Source organism: Numida meleagris, chromosome 9, assembly GCF_002078875.1.
Source record: "Numida meleagris isolate 19003 breed g44 Domestic line chromosome 9, NumMel1.0, whole genome shotgun sequence".
NCBI lineage: Eukaryota > Metazoa > Chordata > Aves > Galliformes > Numididae > Numida > Numida meleagris.
The window spans coordinates 10787025-10812739 of record NC_034417.1 but is presented as its reverse complement, the minus strand read 5'-3'; the positions used below and the strand labels follow the sequence as shown (position 1 = coordinate 10812739).

Genomic DNA, 25715 nt, shown 5'->3' with positions numbered 1-25715 from the left:
ACTGCTCTGGATACCTGTATAATGACCCAGACTCCTGACTGTAGTCTCTAACCCATAAGGAAGTATTTGACTGTCAAGCCAGCACATAGGGGTTCTTTTTTCTTTAGGCATTTGCTGTTTTATTTGCTAGTCCAGATACTGTCGTGATAAGTGAGGCATTGTGTTGGTGCATGCCTGCCTGTATAAGGCTGTGTAATGCCGTGATGCCCACGGCTGCTTTTCAGGAGGTGAATTATTTTACCGAGTCTTTAAAAATGCTAGGTTAGTTGGAAATTAAATATGCGTGTTGTTTGGTTTGGGTTTTTGCTCCTGCTATGGCCAGAATATTAAAGTGGGATAAAGGGCTCCGGTCTTTTTACTCACGCCGACAATCAGTTACTAACATGGGAGGCGTTGGATCTATTTGTGGCGGCAACTGCTTGCCAACATAAACAAGGGGATCAAAATCTGCTCCAAAATTACTGCCATCTGATACTATTGCAATTGGGAGAACACATTTAAAACAGCCTGTGTCCAAGACATATTTTTTGCTGTGATGTTCTTGTGGGGTAGCAACAATTCCGTTTACTGTTTTAAAAGAAAAGCGTTACAGCCGTGCTGGCCTGAGAAATGCAGGTTCACTGTGGCTTTCCGATGTGGTTTTGAGCTGTTGCTTTGGTTCTTCCTCTTTTTTCTTCCCAAGAATAACGTGGGTCAGGCTACACAGCAGCTTGGGGGTTTTATCAGTGTTAAACGCATGGCATTTAGGGTTCTGTTCAGTGTGAAAGCATTATGTGGGCATTCTGCCAGAGAGCTAAAATACAATGTGCACTCCTTTTAAGTAAGTTAAAATCTACCCCTCCAAAGGAGATAACTTAGGTAAAAATGCACAGTGAAAATATCTGTGCAAAAACGAAATAGTGGCAGGCTGCCAGCCGCTGGTGTAAAGGTGTGCCATGTCTGCTGCCTTCGTACCGCCCCAGAGAGCAGCACTGCTCAGTGGGGCAATGGGAGGCAACTCAGGAGCAACAGAAATGGCTGAATGCAAGCTGAGGTTCAAGCAGCTGGTACAGATGAAATGTACTCTTTGTGTCTGTCTGCATCGAATCTTGTAATTGTTTTGACCTCAAACCAACATGGAATAACAGCAGTCATGAAGAGCAAGTAAATAATTAACCTTCGGCCCGTCCAGTGAGAGAACAGGATGGCTGAGTTGCCACATACTGCTAAAGGAGGAATTTTCAGTGCCAAAAAAAAAAAAGTAAATTTGGGGGCTTATTTCTGTTCTCTGTTCTCTTTATGCTCAGTCCTTCTGTTATAGCTCCAGGTTCAATTTTATTGATGGCTGAAGTCTCTTGCTTGCATCATCCATATTCTGTGCTGTTTCTTCTGTGTGCAGCAGCACAGGCCAGTGCAGCACACTTTGCACTGTGCCTTACAGGGAAGCTGAGCGATGTGTTCAAACAAAGATGATGTGAGGGGATTTGTTTCTGAAGAGAACTGAAACCATGGAGACCGTGGAAACTGCTCAGCTGTGCCACATCCTCGTTCAGCAGCTGACACGGGAGCCCAGCAGACACGCTGCCGTGCTGGATGAAGGAGCCAGGAGAGATCCAGGTGCTCCCATGCAGCCCCACATCCCATGGGCTGCATGCATGGAGGGAGGAGCACTGCTGGCTTCTGGAACAGCTGGGAGCGTGCACAGGGCACACTGTGTGTGTCGTGATAGAAGAGGGTGCTGCAAATTGCTGAAGTCCTAGAGCATGGTTTGCGTACCTGGCTCTTTGTTCTCCCTCCTGTGCTGCACCGTGGCCCAGCAGACACATCAGTGAGACAGTGGGTAGTGGAACTGATAATATTCGCAGCATGCCACGTGAGCAGGGTGCTACGCAGCCTGCTGGCATTAGCCCAGTGGGGCATAGTTGTTAATAAGTGCAAAGCTTTAATAGTGCAAAAGGACGGCTTTCCGTGCTGGAGCTGGCAGCAATGCCGCAGGGACAAACTGTTTCAGCACCCATTCAGCCTACCAGGGCTGGCTAGCAGCTGTCACTAGGAACTTTGGTTGAAGGCGCTGTCTGACTGACTAATCATTTGGAGTTGCCCTAATGGGTGTCTGCACCTCCTTCTGAAGGGAAGAGAAATGGCAGTGAAAACTCCCAGCCATGTCTCCAAAGCGTCTATAAGCACAATCTCATTGAGTCTTAAAGAGGAGAGAGGTCCTGGACACATGGTGCTCGGGATGAGCTATGTCATTGCACTTCTCCAGGGCAGGCAGGGCTCAGGCCACTGCCAGTGAGCCATCGTTACGTGTGTGAGCATTTTGCAGTAACAACTTATCATGTGTGAGTGAGGGTATACCAGGACCTCACACTTGGAAAGTGCATTACTTACTGCTTGCACTGCAGTAGTTTGCAAACCCCTTGTTGTAGGACAGGAGAACCACAGTGAAGTAACAGAGCCCACAGTTCAGAGGAGCAGCCACCAGGCTGAGATCCCAGTGGGCACTGGAATGCTCTTATCCTCTTGAGCAGAAAAGTGTATTCTGCTCTAGCCATGGCATCACACACAGCAGGGATGATGGGCCAGAGTGGGAGAGAGCTTGGGCAGCAAACTGCGCAGGAATGTTAAAGTATCTTATATTCTCTTACGGATCCTGTGTAAAATGAAAGTTCCATCATCCCCGGTGGATTTAACCTGTCGCCCAATGTCCATTATTTCTTGATGTTGATTTTTTTCTTGGATGATCAACCAAATACATTAGCGGTGCCTTTGTACTGCTTCTGCTTTGTGTTTTTTTCCGTCTGTCAGGGTGTGGGTGGACAAGCATTAATGTCCTCAATTCTTTACAAGGAGAAGGAAGGTCTTGCTCAGGGCTAGGTAGTCAAGTAGCACCGTGTGTCTTCGTGTTGTTGGACAAAAGTAGTGTGTTCCTGTGCCTGCAAGTGAGTTTAGCTCTCTCTCTTTAATGTGAAGAAACGGACTTGGAGATGCTTGCCAGGATGGCACGGGGACAGCCTGATCCTGTTCCTGTTAGTGTCAGTGGAAGCAAGAACTGACCTTGACTCAGTCTTGAAGTGGGAGTTTCTTCCTTTTCTGTTGTCTCTTTGCGGTGAACTCCAAGCCAAACTATTTCCCTTTCAGAAGTAACATTCAGACACGTTAGCTGTGAGAAGTGTTTATCTTTCTTTGTGCCTGTGAAGTGTTCGTTTGCTGGAACCAAAGGGCGTTCTCATCACAAGGCATTCAGGAATACAGCAGCGCCCGAGCTCCTGCATGAGGCGATCAGTGACCTGGGCGACGGGAAAAATGCAACATCTGCTTGTGTGTACTGCCAGATTTAGAATTAAGTGACTGGGGAAAAAGAAAAACAACCCGCATATGCAGCTTGAGTTGCTCATTTGAATAAAGCCCTACATGTTTAAACAGTGTTCTTCAGTCTTTTCCAGTGGTGTGTTTAGTTGATGAAACACAAGCAGTTTTCTCCAGAAAAAAAAAAGCCAAGCATTCTGTTTGAAGAGACCAGGCAGCTCTTTGTGCCGGCAGCTTTGAAGTGTAGGAATCAGACATTAATTACATCAAGTTTGTTACAGCAAGCTTTTTTGTACATTAAATGTGATTTTCTTTTTCTTTCTCTCTTTCTCTCTTTCAGACTTAACCAACATAATGACTGCTGAATATTAAGGGAAAACACAAGAAGGTTACATGTTTGGTTGTCTCATATTCTTGGATTTGATATGAGTCATCACACCTGTTCATTAGTATCATCAACAGCATCCCAGTTTGTATGCACATTATTCACATTCCTATCAGTTGTGTTTGCAGAAATGACATTTTACCCTTTTTTCTAAGGGTTGCGTTTTGATTTTCATATTATTTGGTTGCATGAAGTTGCCCTTTACCAGTGGCTGAGGTTTATGAAGATATCGCATACTTGAACATGTTTGAGATCCCTTTTCTAAACAGAAAAGGTGTAACTCCAAATTATATCATTCTATATCAGCATTCTTTAAAAAAGCAAGTAAATCTTGGCAGCGAGTCCCTTCCATACAGTGCTACAATATCTTCCACCCACAGACATAATTTTAAATTTCCCTATATCCATGCTTTCTTGGGTTTTGATCAGTTTACAACATGAAAGAAAAAAATCTTTTTTCCGTTGAGATCACCGCAAAGTTCAATAATGTAATAAAATACCTTTCCTTACTAGAAGTACCTAGCTAGTTATACTCTTAATACTTCTCAAAATCATGATGTAATGTACACTATCTGACTTAGTTCCTATATGTGAAGTTAGTGAAAGTCTTTTTGTGTTTCTTTAGATTAATACAAGGATTTTTTCCAATGCCAACACAATTTGAGATCATTCATTTGGATGCTTTCCACTTTTAAGCTTACTGTGATATAGAACCCTATGGGAAACCAAAAGAAAACATCGATTTTAATTAATGAAAGGCTTAAAAAGGATGCTGTCATTCTGGCTTTTTTTTCCTTTTGGAAATAGAACTAGACTAGTAAGTAAGCATTCCAAATCCATTATTCTGTGTACATTATTGTTGCTATTGTGATAATAGAGATTTTTATTTATTTTTATGCCAGCTTTTATTGTGAAAACATATTTAGTCTGGTTTTATCAATCCTTGTTATGCTTGTCCTTGGAACATCTTTTGCGTATTCAAGGTTTGTAGTTGACAAGTTTACTGTAAAAAACTTAAAAAAAAAAAAACACAACAAAAAAACAAAAAACGAAACAAAAAGAAAACAAAAAAATGTATTGTTTTTACAGAATAAATTTATTGGAATGTGTATTGGGAGTAAGGTTTGAGGTTGTAAGCAACTAAGTTAGCGTCATATTTGGCTTCATACGTGTAATAATGTGAGGTATTAATGTAAGTCAAGTATTAAAGCAAAACATTCTGTTAACATGAGTTGACCATAATAGATACAAGTGCAGGTGAGATCTTTATTTTTTCTGTACTTTGCCTTTTCTGGATAACAGGAGGTTATTAAATTCACCTTGAATGTATTCAAAGTTTCTTTAAAAACATTAGAGGTGACATCAGAGGTGCAAGTGTCTGTGAGACATCGTGTCCTGTTGCAGCCCAGCAGCTCGGGGCTTGCTTTCTTGGGAGGACCGGGTTGGAGTTATCCCAAATTCGAGCGCATGTGGAAGGAGTCCGCACCAGGGAGGCTGGTGCTTGGAGGAAACCATTGCTTAAGTTCCTTTTTGCCAAGAAGCATTGACTAAGATGTGCTGTGGTTATTTTGGGCCTGTCCCTCTGGTCAGAGGTATGAAACCATGGGTTCTGTCTTCTGAGCGCTGCTGTGAACCACGCCTCCGTGTTTCACTACAGAGCGTGAACGCATGACTTTCGTGCTGCTCTGAAAGTCCCCTTGTGTCGAGTGCAACATGCATGCGCATGAGCTGATGCTTTCTTGTTACTGATTAGGTTTAAAAAGAACACTGAAATTCTCTTAAGTCAAAACACCCAAAATTCAACATCCCAAAAATAAAGTGTTTGCAGTTAAAATGTATCAGCTAATTTCATCTGCAAGAAAGGCACTAAACGTACTGCTTTAAGTATAAATACCAGTAGCGATCGTATAAATAGTCGTAATCGCAAGTGGAAACCTAAACCACACCAAGCAAGGTCTCTGTATATGCTGCTACTTGTTCATGACCTAACACCATTAGCAAAAGGAGCCGCACAGGGTAACACTTCAGCAGAACCCTCCTCTCGGAAAATGCATGCTATTGTGTAAGGGCTGACTGCTCAAAGCTGTGAGCACTCCATGCCCAGCTCAGAAATACAAGTAAGCACATGCTTAACTTCAAGCAGACGAGTAGTCCCTGCAGAAGTGAATCCTTACAAGTATTAAGAAAACTATATGATTTGCATAGCGTAAATGGAGTCATACCGTCACAGTGGATTGCTTCTTGACAGATTTCCTGGGATTTTTAACGAGGCTGACCCACGAGACATTACTTTTTGACAAATAAAACATGTGCATGTTACAGAGTTATGTATGGTAATTTTTGACACTTGAAAATCTTGACCTTCACATTCTGTAATAGCTTTGTATAGGGATTGTTCATTGCTATGATTTAATTCCATGCAATATTTTTTAAAATGTCAAAGCAGCTTACTAAAAAACACATGAACTATATATGAAGTACCAACTGTGCTGCAGCATGAAGTCAAAATGGTGAGAAGTGATATTGAAAGCAGTTATCTTTATTTTCCCTTTTTGCATCAGGTGAACAAAACAGGCCATGCATCTCCACACAACTGTGCAATCTTACACACTTCATTTGGGTTCCATGTGAGCAGTTCCATTACATCCAAACCCAATTCTATACACAGCCAGCAAGAGGGGCTGAAAACAGTTGTGCTATTCCATTTTTTCTTCTTCTTTTGTCTTCATAAAAAACTCTGGCTTGTTGACACACCTGTAAGCCAGCAGCTGGGGAAGAATCCCATACATTACGTTCAATACCAGAAAAAACTGTTTTGCTTCTTCAGGGACTCTGTAGATGTAAGGAGTTCGAGCATGAAGAGAAGCACCAATATGGGAAAACTGAGCCTGCGGTGTGTATATAATGTGTATATAGGGAAAAAAAAAAGGTAAAGTTGATGAATATTTTGGAAAGACAGCATATTCTGCATGCAAGTATGCATCTCCTGTGACATTTTCCCAGCCAGCCCTTTTATTCCTGAATTATCCTTCATATTTTTGCATGGCAGTGAAAGGAACTTCACTCTGAACTAAGGTCATTCATAACTCGGTATAAGAGGCAGAAAGGGAACTATCGGCGTCACGCTAGGAGGTGTGCTTTATGCACACGGTGGTACTGATCTTTACATCGGGTGTAGGATTTCACCCTCGGCTTATGGATGATGATTCATGCACCGGGCTCCACAATCCTTCCCCAGGCAAGCGGCCACCGAGGCGTGCATCGCTGCCCGGAGCGGCACCGAGTCTCAGCCCAGCGGCGGGGGCGGGACTAGCAGCCACCTACCCAGGGACATCGTGTTTGGCATCAGCGATCAGCAGACAGACGTTCTAAGTAGAATCAGAAAATAAAAACTCGGAAGCTGCGTTAGTTTCTTTTCTGTTGCTTTTTGTTTCGGTGTTTGTTGGTTTTGTTTGTTTTTAATTCGATCTTACAGATGCAAATCCCAGAACTCCTGATGATTTCAGAAAATAGTGGTAAAATTGGCCTTGGGTCTGGGGGCGGTTCTGAAGCATAGCACGGGGAAGGTTATATGCAAAGGCAAGCTTGTTGGGATGAAGCGTATTTTTAGCATAAACAAACACATAAAGATAGAAGTGTCAGCCTAGTTACTGTCTTTTGTCTCCATCTGTTACCTGCTATTTCAAGCAACGGCTTGAAGTTCACGTTAACTATCGTGTGTCCAATCTTATTTATTTAATTACTTTGTAGTGAGGGAGATCTGAGGAGACGAACATCAATTTAAGCTTAAGCAGAGCAGGAGGAAGGGACGGCAGGATTTTAGTAACGCAGAGGAGAACACGATGGGCAAATTGCACCCTCTCTTCTGGCTTCAGCAGGAGTTATTCTGGACCCACAAAGAACTGATTCTGCCCATGGTTGTTAGCAAAGTAGGAAGTGAAACGGTGCAGGTGCTTTAATACACACGTCTCTGGCAAAGGGCTGGGCTGAGACCGTACATCAAAACAGAAAAGAAAATTGGTTTCCAGGAGGTTATAACCACCTCCACTTAAGAGGGAGCACTGATCTAGCAAACCAGAGGTAAGAAACAGGGCAATCAAAGAAATCAAATACACACTTCAGCAGAGTGCCGCTTAGCATGTTTCTGTAAATAACTATTACACAGTAAACAGATGTTCAGGGGCACACTGTCAGCAGCCTGTTTCTGTCAGCTGGATAATTCAGTCCCCTCTTGCTGCCTGTTTGCTCTCAGCTGTCTCAGATGGGAGCTGCCTTTGGCACCTGTGTGCCCATGCTCAGATACCTGCTGCCTCTCCTCACCTTGGGAACTCTCCTGCAGGCAGTGAGCACTTGGGAGCCAAGACTCTTCATTATACAAGGTAAAGTTTTGCCAAGAAAGTACGCAATCACCGCCACTGGGAGGAGGTTCTTTGTGGAGGAGGTCTGGTGCTGTCTGGTGTTCACCTAAGCCTCCCCCAGGCATCTTAGAACTGCTTTGGGGGCAAACAAGATGTTAAGCTCCGTGCCTCTTTGGGGAAGGTTGCAAGGCTCTCCTGTCTCCAGAAGTAGCCCAACTGTGTCACAGTGAGTTCACAAACCTTGGCAGAAGGAGCTGTAAGAGTTGGCTTCAGAGACAGACAAACTCCCCAGACCTCGTGGATGCCTTTGAAGATCTTAGCCTTGTTGTGTGGTTTGTGTCTCTTACAAGAGTTGTGGCACATTGGTGAGCTTTCAGTGTTACAAAAAATTGAAACATTTGTCTATTGCTTTTTTTTTTTTCTGTTTGTAGCCCGTGAAGATTTTTACTAGCTAGGGATGCACTATACAATTATTATTTATTACACTTGTTTTTTCTGTATAATGCATTTTTCTTTACATTACCAAGGAATCCATTAAGGTCTGTTACAGTCAATATATTTTTTTTAAGTTTGATTTGCCTTCATGAAAACTGTGTTGTGCTTTTAATCTCATATCTTTCCATGACTGTACTCAGCTTCTGTCTTTCTGGTTGGTTTGGGTTTTTGCTCTTGGTGGGGGGAGGACAGGGAGTGTTTTGAAGCTCATTTGAAGCAGGTCTCTCATTTGCCAGTAGCCTAACCCTGCTCTGATTTCAAGTGCCGGGCAGACTCTCAGCAAATTCATATTTTTTAGAAAGGTAAGAGCTGTTAGTTATTCCAGATCACTGTGCCTAATGTGCACTAGGCTGGTATCTGTGAGCAGATCTTCCCAGTGAATAAACCAGTCCTTGGTGCTTTCTATCACTGAACCCTCTTCAAGTGGAGAATTTTGAGAATCAAAATTCAAAACTTGGCTGAGAAATCAACCAGGTAATGTGCTACAGGTTAACGTCTCACGTAGCCTCTTCTGTTTAACACGCGGCCATTGTTAAACTCGAAGCCCTAACAGTTTGCTGATGGGGCCATTTCACAGTAACTGGAAGATGACTGGTACTGGGTTTGGCACTGTTCAGTGTGACAACTGTAATTTACACATGCTGGTACGCATTAATCTCCTTGTTAGTATGAAGTAGTTTGAGTTTTTTACAATATTTTCTGTCTGTAGCTTTATAGTAGTTGGTGTTTGTTACCCCACAAATAAGAAAGCCCTCCAGCCAGGGAAAAGGAGCCTGGAAGAAGGTTAGGAGTCTTCGCTCTACACCTTCCCTCTAAAACAGATTAAAATCAGACAAAAAATTATAACCGATGTTGGAAGGGCTTGGACCAGATCTTATGTGCCCAAGGAAAGTCGTCAAATGGTGCGGGAAGAAAGAAACCTAGGAAAATATGTTCCTTGGGTTTAGTTCTCTCTATTCTACAGAGGAATAAGGAAAATCTTTCTTCATCTTAGACAGTAGAGAAGTAGGCTGCAAAAAAACTGGTGAGATAGAGAGGGTTGTGGGTAGCTGGGTTATGGCTCTTAAATCACTTCACATGTAGCTCACTTGCATAGGTGAACACCAATTTTTTCAAGTTCACAGAGACTACTCAAACTCTAATAATCAAAGCTCCTGGTACTTTGGTGCTTTGGCATTTAAAGAGCTCTTCCTGCAACCTCAGAATGTATAAGAAGGGTTGCAACCTGTTCTTGGAGTCTCAGTGTCAGTAACAGAACCATTAAGCTGAGAGCTATATGTAATTCTAAAGCAATAAACTCAGAGAGGAATGTTTCTTTTTGTGTGTGAAAGGGTAGGTACTTTGAGAAGGTCTTAGTTTGGATGCATCATGTGTCATTTTGAGACTTGTTTTTTGCAAAAGTGTATGTATTTCCTAACAATAGGAATAAAAACTGAAACGCCAGCATCCCACATCCATAGAAGCAGCGTTCATTCCTGCGGTCAATGCCCCATCTCTGTCTCTGGTTGTTTACCTTTTTCAGACCTTTGCTCATAACAGAAGGCAAAATCCGTTTCAGTACTACAGTTATTTTAATTATCAATTGCAAGTGCTCTAACATGGCAGTAGACAACCCAGAAATGTGTTGTGTGCCTGCAAGTAACAAAATAACCTAGAAAGGAGCCTTTAGTCTATTATGTCACATTTTTCTTCCTGAGTTGCTCAGTGTTCCCAAAGTCAAATCAAGTAAATCTTTTTCTGTTGTGGGATGACTGCAGTTCATTCTGCTGTGCATTACAGTTAAAAGTAAAAAAAAAAAAAAAAAAAAAACACCCAAAACTTTACAAAATGTTTTTGAATCAGAAGTGTGGGAAGTGTACAACAACATACAGTTCCCTTAATCCATTAGATTTTGTCAACCCACGGAGTTTTGTACATAGCACAAACTTCAAAGATTAAAATGGGAAATTTGGAGTAGAAAATACCACTTCAGAAAGATTTCTTTGAAAAAACAAAACCAAATTATCTGCAATGTATAGGTCTGAAAATCTGGTAGGTTTGTAATGTTGTGACAGTCAGCATACTTTGGCTTCTGGTTTATTTCACAAAGTGCTCAGTAATCATTGCAGAAGCAGTTTCTAACCTGCCAGCCTGGGGCATTCATGAAACCTGAGCAATCTGTCAGTAGAGAAAGGTTCCTGACACCGGCTTGCCTACTTCAGCTAGCTTGTGCTTTTTTGGGTTAGATTTGGGCCAAACACCACTGTAAAATATTTTTTAGTATATTTTAAATAATATGTTTGTCAGATTCTGTTTTGATATAATTTGGTGATTCAAGATTGTCTATAAACTGTTGGGAAAAAAAAAAAAGTCATTCTCTGTGATATCAGCTGACAAATGGAAAGTAAGTGTCACTCCCCCCATTGGGGGAGTGGATTAATCAAGCTGATTGCATTTTGTACCCGTGAATGTTATCTCTGCAACAGGGAACGAACTATTGGCCTGTGTTTGTCTAATAACAGTACTTGATTTACCCCTGCTGCCGTGTCTCTATGTTCTCATTATTGTTAAGAGCACTATGTGCATATTTTCCTGCGTTGTCTGGATACTCAGAATACATTTCCTGCATACAGTACAAATCAGTTATTTGTCACCATCTCAACTGTGAATGTTTATCTATATGGCGTGAGAGGTAGTTTATTACTGCCTGTCAGTTTTATGGGTTTTTTTCTTTTGGTCAGTCTTACAACCACCAGCACTAAGAGCTGTTTACGAGCATCCAAACAGAATGATTTCAGCATGATCACCAGTATGCCTTTGGCAGCATGAGTGTGTCTTAATGTCACTGTGGTTTGTGGCCCAGGAGGTTCCCAGAGTTACACCAACATCCTCAACTGATAGTATCCCTTTGGTGTGACCGGTACCTACTTGTTCTGCTTGTGTTTTTCAAACTACTGATCTGGCCAATACATATTATGGAAGCATTGTTACTGTTTTGTTGGAGCTGTATCTTTTTTCACATGATCCACTGTTAGCATTTTGGGACTGGTTTCCTTCATAGTCTCAGCTAAAGATTGCATGGCGCTTAATAAGGTTTATATTTTCCCAATGAAATGGTTCAGTAGAAAGAGAAAAGTCTACCAAGGCAAGAATGCAGTCTAATATAAAATAAGCTTGAGTTTCCACTCCCTCAAGTTAGTTTTTCATAGATATAAAAGGTGATCTGTGTTAATATGGCATAAAACCACTATGGCAAGATCAAGCCCTGCTCTCCTTCCATATTCCATAGTTCTCTACTTATTCACTAGTAATTCAAGAGTGAATATTTTATGGAGAAATACCTGAGCTAGTCCTCCAGCATGTATAAGGGTTAAATCAGGCATCCAGGAACAACCAGGCACCAGTAGGCCATACAAAGCAATCACGTAGTATGGCACGGAGTAGAACATGTATGCCAGCATCTGCATTTTAAACACAAATATTAGTTCCTTTGCAATATGAGGGAGGTACATTAAAAAGTAGCCAGCTGTTGACTGAAGAATTGATATTATTCAAAACTACACTCCTCACAGCAATGGTTCTCAGGCATCTTTGTAGCTAAAACCTCTTTGAGAAAAGAGGATGCTGTTGACTGGATCCAGATACCCTAAAGCCCCAACCAGTATCAATGGCTGTCGTCTCTTTCCCTGATCCAAATCCTCTTTATCCCAGGACATCTTTTCCCTTGTCGTACTGCTTGCCATCCTGAGATCATGCTAATAAGCATGGCTTGACCTAACTCACTATCCACTACATCCACTGGACACTACCCAGTGTCCATTTCTCAAACTCCATAGCGCTTCTGTTTTGGAGTGCGACATAAATCAAAGCCACTGCTTTTCCCAGAAGGAACAGGTCACTGTCTGAATAATGAGTCTTCTTATCACTTCAGGACCTGCCCTTATGCAGCAGACAGGGTTGCAAAAGAATGGCAACTTTGCAAATATTACAAAACTGAAGCAAATGTAAATAGGGTGTATAAGGGGCATCGTGATTCAAGGAGCATGTCACTGGTGACAGAAGCATAACATGAGCTTAAGGAATCTAGTTCTCCGGCACCTCTTTTTGCTCCATTATTCCAGACTGAAGGTCTACTTTGTCCATCTAAGGGAGGGTAATGATTATAAAAAGCATGCGGATCTATTTCATAAAATATATTAAAAGAAGCCTGAGTAATTAGGATGCGTAACTCTAGGTAACTGATTTGAATCAAAGTTATGTTTATCGCAGTGGAGAGCTGGTACCCTGTAAGGCTGTTTAGTAGGAAATACGAAATACTCTTTAATTTGCCATAAACAAATACTTCCCTTCTTGATCTTGTCATCTGTGAAACCCAGGTGTCATCTTTGTGCCAGGTAACAAATCACTTCGTAACACTCTATGCTTCACAGTCAATGCTTTACCTGAAGCTTAGGATAGGCAGCAGGATCTTTTATATAAGGCTCGTGAAGTTGAATATATAGCCGGCAGAGTTCAGCAGGGCAATCCAGAGCAATCTAAGAAGAATTTGTAAAACTTCCCGTGAACAAAGAACTTTCTCTAAAACGAGCTAACCTGACACCTGTTACCAGCCCTAAAGATCTGGGAGTGGTCTGAGGTACTGCTACCTAGGACACTTGCTTAGCATCTGTTCCAAAGGTGACTCCTTTGATCACTGATTTAAAAAGAAAAAAAAGCCTGCAATGCAGTCTCCTCTCTGATGCTGCTCAGGGAGGAGGCGAGGAAACGCTCACAGTGTGCTTGAAAAATTCTGGCTGGAAGAGAATTCAATCACTTGGTTATGCTGTAGTAAACAGTGTAATTGGTATTGGTTTGGTCTGATAACCAGACTTGAATCCCAGTGAATGAGCTTTTGAATGGAAAATTGCTCCAAGAGTGGAAAGAAACTTCAGGTTAAGCACCCAAGTTTAGGATAGCAAGCTACAGATGTAGTCCAAGAAAAGAGCTGCACTGTAGTGAAGTAGCAGTGGAGAGCAATGCAGATTCCTAAGACAAGTGTAAATTAACGATAGCGATTTCTAAAAGGAGTAGCAGAGAGAACTGGATTTTACATTCCTGTAGAGTGAACAAAGCTCCCAATAAACAAGAAAAGATCCAGTTCCAAAAGTAGTTACTTTTCTCAGTATTCCTTAAAACACCTACTACAAAAAAATACTGTTCTAAAATGAGTAAGCAATCTTTGTCAAGAGCTGTCTCAGTAAGATTTGCAGCAAGGCATTTTTAATGCATAGTTACCAGCAGGGCTGAACGTGATTTTTGCACAACTGAGTGTTATGTGTATTTGTTGTGCAACTTTGACAAGAAATAGAAAGATTTACAAGAAATGGATATTCCTCCCTGTTCTTTTCCAACATGGGCATCCAAGAAGAAGGTCTGGGTGTGCTCTAATACATTCTGTTTTGTTAGCACTTTCATAAAATCATGGTTACTGCAGCTTACACAGAGATTCTGAGTGGACCTCTGTATGTGGAAGTAAGGCCAGTGAGCTGTTCCTGCTTTGGTAATGTAAAAATATAAGGAAATGACCGCACACTAAAAAGAAAAAATAAAAAATCAGCAAGTTATTCCTCTTAGGAAATGAAGAAGTGAGACTACAGAATAAAGTTAGATGCTAGAGCATGAGATAACACTTCCCACAGCAAAACTGCAGGTACAATAGCAGATTAGCCAGCATGAGCAGTGCTCTGAAGGAGCATGATACATAAGAAATGAAGTGATCTGCAACAAGTAAAAAGGGGAAAAAAAAAAGGAAAAAACAAGTGGGGTTTTTTGAGAGGCAAGTTTTTGGAGAAACAGCAGATGAGTGTAATGTGAGGAGCAGAACTACAGCGGGGCAATCTGCACTGGATCTAAACATCTGAGCTTTGATCACTGGATGATACACAAATTCCCTTCTGCTTAAGACAGAAGATGCTTTACAAAGGACTGGATGGACCCACTACTGCACTTACCTACTTCAACAAGCATTTTCAACATTGACTCCCTCCCTCTGAAATTTTAACTTAATCAAATGTGCTTAAAACAAACACAAAGAACAAATCATACTTGGTAAGTAGAAACAGCATGATACGTTTTTTTGGTTTGGAGGGCTGGGTTGTTTTTTTTTTTTTTTTTCTGTTTTTCTTTTCTCTCTGACATGCTATAAATTAATTTTGTTTCCTATACAATTTTAACTAAGTGTCTCTGTTTATAAAAACACAGAGACAATTTAGTTGGCTTACCTCAATGTTCTTGAACATAAATGCAACTCTAAACCAATCAAAACGATTTTGTCCCACTGATGTGCACCTGGGATGCTATTTACTGCTGTAATTACGTACATTGTTTCTTCTGAAAAACATACTTGACATATGGTAAAATGGAGAAACAAAGAACCAATAATTATCCTAAATACCAGTTTATATATCTAAGGACTATTCCAATCCTGAAAATCAAGGAATATCCCTTGACTGAAATGTACACGTTTTTTCCACACAGTTGCAAAAATATCTCATTTACGAAAACAAATTTAAAATTTTGACTGAAAATTAGAGGCCAAAATATTAAAATATCTTCAACTTACCATGCCCCTAAATATGCAAAACCCCGCTGCTAGAATGAGATAGGCAGCTAACATTAGATCTATCGGTCGTCTTAGGAGCCCTTTCTTCTGAACTTCCTGAATCACCTGCAATACAAGATGTGTTTAGTACATCCCAACTCTGCCTAACGTGTATTTAACTCCAGATCATTCACTACAAGTAGGCTCGAGCAGTGAAACATCATGTTAGAAGCAGTTAGTTCTCAGCTATGCGACCTTATTTTTCCACTCATTTCAGGGACTGAAAGATTTCTGCATCTGAAAAGGAGACCTTGGACTTGATAGCATGCAGTCAGGAAAACTAGTCTGAATAAACTCTAGAAAGGGATGGATCCAACCAAAGCGATTTTGATATGGATTGGTTAAGTTTCAAAGCAACTTTAATAACAATACTTTATCCCTCAACTCACATCAGTCTTTAAAGCAAAACTACAAACTTCCTTTGAAGTTGCGTCTATTGTTAATTTAAATGTAGAAAACCTTTAGAAGTGTTGGTTTATTTATCTCAAACTTGAAATTGTATCTAATATGCTTTGAAAGGACTGCTTGGAGGGACAGCAAAATGAGCATTCATCTCATCATCGACAGTGGACGCTGATTTTCAGCAGCCTGTGGTGCTACTGAAATTAAAGGAACACGGATAAAATAAAAACATTTCTGTGGCTATCGGAGGTCTCCGCTGAGATCAGTGAATAAATAATATATCCTAATATGTAATGCAGAAATAGCCTCAGAACAGGAATCCCCTACAGTACCGTGTGTGCCTATGAGAGCTGACTGCTCTGTGGTACCGAAGACCATTCAGAAATCTAACAAGGAGGATGCCATGGATGAACCAGAGGGACTGCTTTGCCTACTTGGTGGAATATGTTAGACCCATGGAAACCATCCTAGGTACACTTTCAGCACTGTGTACTCACGGACAACATGGTAAGCACATCAGAATATCTTTGTCCTTCTGAGGGAGAACTTCCCCATTTATATGTGTTACTCATTTCCTCTTCCTTTTTATTTGCCATATGTTGGCATTCATGCAGCAAAAGAAAAACCTGATCTCCTTCCTGTTGTATACTTGTGGAATTGTCTCCAAAAGCACAGAACAATAATTAGGATGTTGAGGCACAGTTAAAAGCACTCGAGATTACAATAAAGGCCCTAAAGCAGGAGACCTAATTCACATGCTCAATTCCTGAGTAGGAGTTGTAAGATCTGCACTGTAGTTTAAATAAACAGTAGTAGTTAAAAATAAGGCTGTTTGATATGCAAGCTTTATGAAAGCAATGGCCTCTTTATTTTATTTTTTTAAATCTTTTTCAGAAAAAGAACTATGTTACTTCACAGTATTTAAAGTACTTTTTAAGTGTAGCAACATTTATAATACATGCAAATAATACACATATTCTAATATTTATTCATGTGAGAGACAAAGACTTCCCAGGGCTGTTGAATTGAAGTGATTATCAGTTATAGACTACATAAGGAACTTTCCACTTTGTCTAAGTATGAAGCACGTATACAGTTCTATATATATTTACATGCATCACTCCTTCCTGTCAAAAGGTACATTACAGAATGTACGTATTTACTGTGATCACAAAACTACAACAAATTTTGGTGCAGCAGTAGTTTGTGAAATTGCCAAGGTGCAGCAATGAATGTACCTATTTTCTTTATGTCTACACTAAGCAAAATGGAAATGAGAAGCTTAAGAAAGGAAAAAGACACGCTTTACTGTCAGAGCCCAGCTGCACGCTCATTTTGCCTTACGCTTCTTTTTCACATCAGCACGTGCTGAAATGAATTAGGTGCTAAGCGCAGTGGCTGGGCAGAGAGAACCTGCTCCAGTCTCCTGCTTACTGGAAACAAAATTGACCTCTGCACAGGGTCCTGCCGACACTGCTGTTCCTTTTGTGTGCTAAGGAAGTGTGTAGGCACATTTTGCACTTTCTCTCACTTCCAGGATGAGGTATTTTCCATAACTCCTGGGAGGCTCCTTGCGTGCTCCGATTCAAGGAACAGGAATAATCTTGTGAGCTGCCCATAGAAGTCAGTCCCTTCAGAATTCATGTACAAATCTGAATTTATGTTTTAATTTTGTTAATGAATTTTAAATTACATTAACCTGTTTCCTGAACTGATACACTTACAGATAATCTGCTGGGCTTTGTAAAATAGTGTGGCACAGTTTGCATTGATTCTAAATGAGGGCATAACTCTCTTCCTCTTCTGTCCACCACTTCTATTAAAAAACACCCAACATTTGATTATCCCCTCCCTGACAGTTTGTTTTGTTGCTTTGGTTTTGTTTGGTTTTTATGTATTGATTTATTTATTTAACTTAATGGTTTATAATAACATTACAGCAATGAATATTTTGGCCACCAGAATCGCATCTGTTGCTCTCATGCAAGTGTTCTTCTCTATATTTGCATTGCTACACTTAAAACCATTATTAAAGTTTCTTCCAAAACCTAGGAATGCTGACTGCATAATGATAGCTAAAGCAGTTCAATCTTTCAGCTAATTGCAATTGATCTTTTGAAAGTAAACTATTTTCAGGATTTACAGTGATTATTTAAACTGATTAGCGGGAGCATTACATACAATTGTTTCCTGGAAGCCATACTTACTTTAGAGCTGAGAAAGTTTTATTAAAACAATAACAATTTAAAAAAAAAATCATGCATAGTCTTGTTATGGCTTAAAGGGATTTTAAAGTAAACTGTTACTGGACGGAGGTATAAATTCGCAGCTCGCACCATGGGATATGGAGGATAAAATAGCTGTGAAGATAAAATGAGTTCTGAAAAAGAAGTGGCTGGGCAAGGCTCAGTGGCCCCAGTGAAAGGAATCAAGACTTTTTTTTATGGTCTTCTAAGGAAAGGAAGTTCGGCTTCACAAGAAAGGATTCACTTAAAAGTGCAACGTTAAACCTTCAGGTCACCAGCTTCTTATTCACTCTCTTTTTGAAAGCAAATTTAAGAAGTAAGTTTCCCTGGAATATGGACCAATATCAAATCTAAGTAAGTGGTTGAACTCATGAGCACAGGAGACGTGGCTATATTTCAGCAAATAAGCAATCCATCACATATTTTCTATTATAGCAGTTTCTGCAGCGTTTTCTTTGTGAGGAAAACAAGCTGAAACCTTCACCCACCCTTTATGCAAAGCATATTCTCACTAATACATCCAACAAAAATCATCATTACTACCTTCAACTACACTTAACTTCTTCTAACAGATAAACTTCTGGCTCATAACTACTGACAACTTGAAGTAAATGGGCTCAAAATTCCATGATCTGGGACCTGGTTTCCTACAAGATCATGCAGGCGGGTAGAAGAGTTTGGCACACGTACTCCCCCTGATTTACCCTGAAGAAGGATGTGCCCCAAGAGCTAGGCACAGGCCATAGCTTATCTTCAAACTTCAGGAGATATGAACGTCTGTCTATGCCCCTCTTTCTTACCAAAGAGTCACACGTGCATGGATGGCTGCAAGCTGTCTGTCATACATTTCTGGGAATATTTTTCAGTGCATCATCTGCTGTTATTCTATGCCACGGAATATGCCATTGCACACTGACTGCCTATTAGCTATGGAATAGGAACTCTCCTTCATCTGTGTCTTTATTTTCAGTTATAGAATGAAGGCCTGGCAAGGCAAAAATATTAATGGATTATATTACAGCTGGTACGACATGCTGTGCCAATAAGCTGGCTTGCTAATGGCAATGAAGTGTTAAATAACTTTTTGGTGCATTGTGCTACAGGGTTGTTTTATTTTGTGTGTTTGTTTTTAGTAAAGCAGTGCATAAGCCATTACTTATTATTATTATTATTATTGCTCAGTTATCTTATTACAGACCAGCTATTAAATTCAATGGCAACAGCCTAAGCAGCCTGTAAGTAAACATGATTTTTACAATCTTTTTTGAAAAAGTAAAGCATGGAAACAATTCTCATATCAATTATGTGCTAATACCTTGCCTCTAAAATCTAATATTGCAGAATACACGCACACACAAAAAGGAAGGAAATGTTTAAACTACATGAAGTCTGTAGGCCATCCACAGAAGAATATTTTTCTGTAGAAGGTCTCTAAGCATTTTGTGGTGCTTTATGACACTGGTATATATTAATGTTTCCATCAGTTAAGGAATTGAAACAGTCAAAATCTGAATAAGTAGAGGGAAGTAACAACATTACCTTTAGAAATGAGTCCTTTGCTTTAAACACGAGATACTTTTGCTATTCCTTTATCCCACCATAATGATATATTCTTGTAGTACAGGTATATTTACAGTGCCTACACAACCTAGCAATTGTCATAACAGTGAACAATTACAAAGCATTCCTCTGTCACTGAGGGACCTATAAAACTCAGCAGAGACAATAAGCTTATCTTAGTTTTTCTAACAGTAGCCATTGCTTAAATACAATAATATTACCTTGACTGGAGTGTCATGAGTCGCCGAAGGTTGGTTATAAATTCGGAACCCAGCCCATATGGGAAGGCAAATATATGGCACACTCAAGAAAAAAGCAGGACACACTTTTGTTCCATATTTTCCTGTTAAAAAAAATAATAACCACAAGGTATTTGAAGAATTCGTAAGCTGTGTTAGATACTACTTATCCTATCTAATATCAAACCTGAAGCAGCTATGGTAGCGTAGACATAAAACACTGGAAGCTGCTGTTAAAGCAAAGCAAATCTTGAAAATCTTGTACTCAACAGTGCTAGTCACAGGTGAGACAGAACCTGTCAGACAGGAAGGCATGTCAGAAATCAGACTTTTCTGGAGGGGACAGGAAACTATGTCAGTCACTCTGCACTAGGTAATCCTACAGGACTGGAACGCTGTGAACAATCTTAGCAGAACCTGCTCCAAATAGGGACTACACTTTGGAGGGGAAAAAAGGAAAAGGAAAAGAAAAAAAAAAGAATTTATCTAATATTTTTTAAGATCTGATATTTTGTGTGTTTTCCAAGGTCCCGAAAGGGGACACTTTTAAGGTACCACCTGCCAGAAAGAAATGATGTGAATACTTAAAGCAGCTAATGCTCTAGAAACCATGCAATGATTTATCTTAAAAAATCCAAAAAAATGTTAATTTTATTTTGAAAATTGAATAACTTCCAGATTTCATTTTGTTAAATGTGATTTGGATGCTCCTTATGCTGCTTGAAAGTCAGTCTATTAACTAAATAAGTAATTTTCTGCAAAATAAGATTTATAGTATTTACTAGGAGACAAGTATTGTATCCTTTCTTAAATTAAACCTAATTTGGATGAAAGCCTTACAGGCATGGCAAAATACAATACTTTTATTTTTCCTTGAGAATGTGAATCAAAATGATTTCTTTTTGTATTTCATATTTAAATTCTGAAATATTCTGCCCCTGTTATTGATACTCCTAAAATTCATTTTTCATTTCATTATAGACAGGAAGCAATACTGCAGCAAATTAGAAATAATCTATTGCTGAATTTTGAAAACATTTCACAAGAAAAATTTAGTTATGTAATTACATCCTTACCCACAATGTTTCCAGGCATAAAGACAATGATGCTCATGAAAATGGAACCCAGCCAGTAAAGGCCAATGGTTCTATAGCTTTGTCTGTTAAAAATAAAAGATAAAAAAATATATAAATACAAACACATAATTTTTGCACTGTCCCTAAAAATCCACTACCCCAAATCATCTTCAAATATTACAAGATTGCCATGTTTGTGTCCTAGTAAGCAAATATTTTAAGATCTGCACCACAAAATGGCACTGGATTCTTGTCGTGAGATGGGAACTTGGAAAAACACTGCACTCCTGTCTGAGCAGATCATTGTATGTGCAGGATCTGCTCATACTTGGTTGGTTGTAGTTTCATTCATCTGAAGGCTGACAGTGTGATTTTGCATGTCACACATAGCACAAAGACGATAAAATAATAATTATTAATTCACTTAATTCTGGTGATGCTTCTATTGCCAGTGTGTACATTAGCCTCTGGAGTTCAAGAGTTTATCTTCTCAAACTTTCTTCAACAGAAATAAAGAAAAGAACTTGTAGGGGGGGCCACTGCCTCCTAAGCTGCATGATTCTCTCTGAAATGGAGAGAGTCATAACATTGTAATGTTAAGCTATACAGCACTCTTACCATAAGTATGTTACTGGGGGCAAGATATCTCATGGTTTTAATGTGTGTGCCCTTTAACTTTTGCTTTTAACTAACACAAAGCACCCAGATGGACTACACTCAGGGTGAAGAAGAGAAACCATAGCTCAATGGATTTGCTGGTGTTACTCAGCTGAGAGAAAAGGCAACTTGGAGAGGGTACAGTTCCTGAAAGTAATGACATTTTAGTAGGGTTGCTTTACCCTATGACATGAAACAGCCCTGAAAGAAAAATCTAAACACTACACAGAAAAGAAAGCCCTTTGTAGCTTAAATGAGAATGCAAGCAAAGTAAATATTACACAAATCAAAATGACTTACTCCCAAGCAATAGCTGCCACCATCAAAAGATACATCAGATAATGAACAGAGCCATCCCAATAGCAGATCACGTGGCCATACGCAGTGTTCAGATATGGTTCACCCTAGGGGAAATTTATTTTTAAAATCATGCAATGATTCAAGAAAGAATTACCAAATAATGAAGAATAGCAGGAAACGACTTGAGAAAAGTAACTGATGATCTTTCAATCCAGGGGTACGCTTTTTGACTGTCAGTAAAGATGTTTCCAAGCACAAACCTGGTTTAGTAAGGATCAAGTATAATGAAATCAGTTACATGGTTGCAAAACAGAGTGCAAGATGGAAGGGAAAACTACTGCGTGTGATCATCAACCACTGCTCTGCTATGCTATGGAAATATTACTTTGCTGTATTTGAATAACAGCAACAAAATAAAGATACATTTAACAAGTAACGAAGATACACCTGGCAACCTAGAGATTTACCACAGTACTGAACATGTTAATGATGCCAACAGGTAACTTTGTAGGTCCCAACTCATTCCACAATAAAGCTCATGGAATCTTTTCAGTGACTCCAGTGACTTTCAAAGCAAGATCTTACTGAGCTATTTTTGGTGGATGCTGATATTCAGCAGCCAACAGATTCTGCTGACTAGGTATCTGGCACCACCATTTTTTAAACTCTACTTTAATTCCATTTATTAAAGTAATTAGGCAAAAGCAAAGGAGCAATTTTATTTCCTCCTTGGTAAAGCATTTAGATATGGCAACACTCATCCACTCCTGTGTGTTGACTATGGTTTTCTGCAAATGTTTACCATCCATACAATGGCCACGTAAGTTAATACAGAACAGTATTACTTCAACTAAATTAAATAATGTTGGACTTGAAAGGGATGTTAATTTTCCAAATGAGTCAGTGATTTCAAGTCAATGAAAGTTTTGTCCATAACAATAATTAAACATGTCAGTGACCAAATTTACAAAGGTCCTGTTGAACATGTAAGAGTTTGTTTTTCCGTGGCAAATACTGGAACAAGTTATTCCTAGTAAAGATTTTATTTATATTTGTAAGCCAAGCAGTTGTTTACCTCTCTCAAGTAATGAGTCATGAATCCATCAATAATTCCATCTTGTTCCAGCCCAATTATTAGATTCACTACACTGGTAAAGGCAAATACAGCATAAACTGTAAGAAGACAAAAGAAGATAAATGAAAAAATATATAAAACTTAAAAGTGTATAAAGACTTGAAATCATGCAGTCACTTCACAATCTAACAAACAGTCAAGCAGAGATCTGTTGAACTATATGCATCTACTCTGAGGTTACAGACATTTAACATACAATATGACTTTTTCACATAGCTGTCAATATTTTCACATAGTTTTTCACATAGTTTCACATAGTTTTTCAATAGTTAGTAATTCAGGAAGTTCTTAGAAAGCTTTTCATAGGAACATGAAATCCCATGGAGCTGGAGACACAGCCCCCATTAATCTCCATGGAAAAATCAGCATTTGCAGAAGTCTGTATGTATGCTTCCAAAAATCTTAGTCACAAAGTGACACAAAGCTACAGCCTTGACTGTAGCTATCTCCTGAAAAGGGATAGGACAAAAAAAAAAAAGAAGGAGGAGAAGAAAATGTGACTTGCCATTTTTGGAGGTGAGCAATGCCAACAGCATTAGCCTCTGCAGTCCATGGGGGACCTATCCAGCAATGCAGAGTGTCACTCATAGTCACTCATTTTAGACAGAAAACTTATTTGTGTTAGGCTTTTTATTTTTCCTTTGACATCTGTGTGAATTAATTTCCCAGCCTCACTCAGAACACTGCAGGACAGATGACTACGAGTTGTAATGAGGAGGAAGACAGGATATATACAGGTAACTTCTATGCTGCTTCACCTACGGTCCCATGTTGCAAAATTTCTAACTCAAAGGAGAAGCCTGGGCCAGCCAAAGACACAGCTGCAGTGTTTTTGCTCCAAGGTAATCTAAATGTAAGGCTTCCTTGTAGAAAGTAATCAATATCTCCATTCTTTTACAGCAAAGTGTAAGAATAGAAACATATAGAATGAGTTCTGAAGACATGGTTAAATTTTAAAGCTGAAACAATCATCATATATTATCCTTTACAAAAATCAATACATTCTGAATTTAGCTCCCACGTTACCAAGACGTACCATAAAACAGCGGATCTTTTGGTGGTTTTCTTTTGACAAGAACACGAGCCAACAGAGCAATAAAAACCAGAACCAGCAATCCAACTGCTACAATTGACCAGGAACTGTAAAAGAGAAATGGGGGTTAAAAGGAAAACAGCTATCCTCAAATGACAGGCCCACTGTCACATGTATATACGTGTAAATTTTTTAATACCGAAAAGGTTGATTCTAAAGTCCATTTCATAGGCTGTCATAGCATTCATTCTGTAGTTTTGCATGATTTATGGGCCTGTCTTTTTACACATGATTATCTAAAAAAAGAAAATACCAAAATAGCTAGATAAACAAAATGTCCAGTAGTCCAGATTTGTCTGACTGAAATCAGTTTTCATACTGCTATCTGCGAAAATAAATAAAAATGATGGAAAAGGCAAAGGCCAATGAGACACAAAAGTCACAAACGCAGAGATTTCAAGGCCAGAAAGGATAATTTAGGGACATTCAGTCTGACCATTTACCTACAATTTACCTACATTTACCAGCAATCATTTACCTACCCTAGAAATGACATATGTGCAAGTCAAGCACATCAGTTTCACAGACTAAGAGCAGCAGTCTGGAGCACCTAGGATGGATCTGATTTCCAGTTTTGGAAGTGCTATGGAAGGGCCCTCGGGCCCTGTAAGGCAGCACTGCATGGGGTGATGCAGGAACCAGCTCTCTGGCGGTTACGCAGGTGGGCACTGCAGAGCAGAGCCTTCCTCTGAGACGCTGAGGGCCCTAATGCTGGTGTGTGTGAACTGTTAGCAGAGGAGAGTACCAAAACCTTCAGCACACACCCCAAGAAAAGAGGTGGTAAAAAAATGTGTTTGTGGTTTAAATCCCTGTATGTGTAATTGGTACTCGGTTCTGAGAAGACCCTCTTCTCAGTCCTCACTTCTGTGCTTGTGCACAAGGGAGAAAATAATAAAAAGATGGAAAAGTTAGGTAAACTCCAGACATATTTGGCATGTGATTATGTACAGAGTACCGCTCTGTGTATCAAGAAAACAAACGGTGCACAAGCAAACAATGCTGACCGTGATGACTTCAGCCTTAGTGAAGCTTTATTTTAAATTATTGAAAAGAACTGCAAGATAATCGCTTTGGAATATACACGCGGATGCTTTCTGAGCCACGGCGGGCGCTGGCTGCTGGCTTGCTTTACAGCTTCAGTCTGCTGCTCCGTTCTACCAGTGATGGATTTCTTCATGCCATTACAGCCACCACCATCGCAGTGACTTTGCGCTGTGGTTTATCAATTTGAAACAAACATTGGCACCGTATCACGTAAGTCAGCACTTCTCCGGCAGCGAGAAACCAAAAGAAATAACTAGGTTATGAGCCTGAAGGAGGCAAACGAGGAAGGAACAGAGACAGCAAAGCCTTAAAAACACGGAGCAAGTATCTGTGCAGCAAAGTTGCAAAGCACGCGGGGCTGTGAGCTCACCAGGCTGCGGATGAAGGGCTGCGCCCGCTGCTGTCCCTCGAGGCGGTGCGGGGCTGCGGGGCCGCGCAGGTGGCGGGGCCGGGCCGGGCAGGAGCGGGCCGCCCGCATCGCTCCCGGGTGCTGCTCTGCCCCCGCTCTGCCGGCCCGGCCCGCTCAGCCCCGCGGCCGCAGCTGCCCTCTCTCCCCGCGCCGCCGCTAAAAATACCCTCTGGGCTGCCCCTCGCCTCGGCTCACCTCACCTCAGCCGCCCGCTCCCCTCCCACCCTCCGGCTCACCTGCCGCCGGCCGCCAGGCAGTTAAAGAGGTACGTGACGGGGATGGCGGTGAGGGAGAGGACGAAGACGCCGGTGGCCGCCGAGGCGCTCATCCCCGCGGCGAGAGGCGGCGGCCGCTCAGGGAGAGCCGCGCATCGTCCGCGCCGCCGCCGCCGCCCCTCAGCTTGCGCCGC

At 40.5% G+C, this 25715-nt stretch overlaps 2 protein-coding genes across 4 annotated transcripts in view; one reads left to right on the top strand and one right to left on the bottom strand.

Moving 5' to 3' along the window:
* The window catches only part of HDGFL3 (HDGF like 3), a 36696-nt gene extending 30704 nt beyond the window's left edge, over window positions 1-5992 (top strand). Inside the window, exon 6 of the mRNA XM_021407060.1 lies at window positions 3629-5992. Within this exon, the coding sequence (XP_021262735.1) occupies window positions 3629-3634 (6 nt within the window). The 3' untranslated portion in view covers window positions 3635-5992. The remainder of the gene's footprint in view (window positions 1-3628) is intronic.
* TM6SF1 (transmembrane 6 superfamily member 1) lies at window positions 6195-25700 on the bottom strand. 3 transcript variants are annotated; one of them, XM_021407057.1, is made up of 10 exons: window positions 25543-25700; window positions 23797-23900; window positions 22701-22798; window positions 21626-21729; window positions 20669-20751; window positions 19575-19696; window positions 15107-15211; window positions 12948-13040; window positions 11847-11966; window positions 6195-6561 (listed from the first exon to the last, which is right to left on the bottom strand). In XM_021407057.1, the coding sequence occupies exons 1-10, from the start codon at window positions 25632-25634 to the stop codon at window positions 6370-6372; spliced, it is 1113 nt and encodes a 370-aa protein (XP_021262732.1). In that variant the 5' UTR covers window positions 25635-25700; the 3' UTR covers window positions 6195-6369. The 3 variants fall into 3 exon arrangements, with proteins under 3 accessions (XP_021262732.1, XP_021262733.1, XP_021262734.1); XM_021407058.1 differs by having other exon boundaries at window positions 6430-7041; XM_021407059.1 differs by lacking the exons at window positions 6195-6561; window positions 12948-13040; window positions 15107-15211; window positions 19575-19696.

Coding starts and splice junctions, on each gene's coding strand:
- TM6SF1 (XM_021407057.1), bottom strand. CDS start 25,634: ATGAGCGCCTCGGCGGCCACCGGCGTCTTCGTCCTCTCCCTCACCGCC. Junction 21,730..22,700: donor TGACTCATTACTTGAGAGAG/GTAAACAACTGC, acceptor AATTTCCCCTAG/GGTGAACCATATCTGAACAC. Junction 11,967..12,947: donor CTGCCTATCCTAAGCTTCAG/GTAAAGCATTGA, acceptor TTTAAAATGCAG/ATGCTGGCATACATGTTCTA.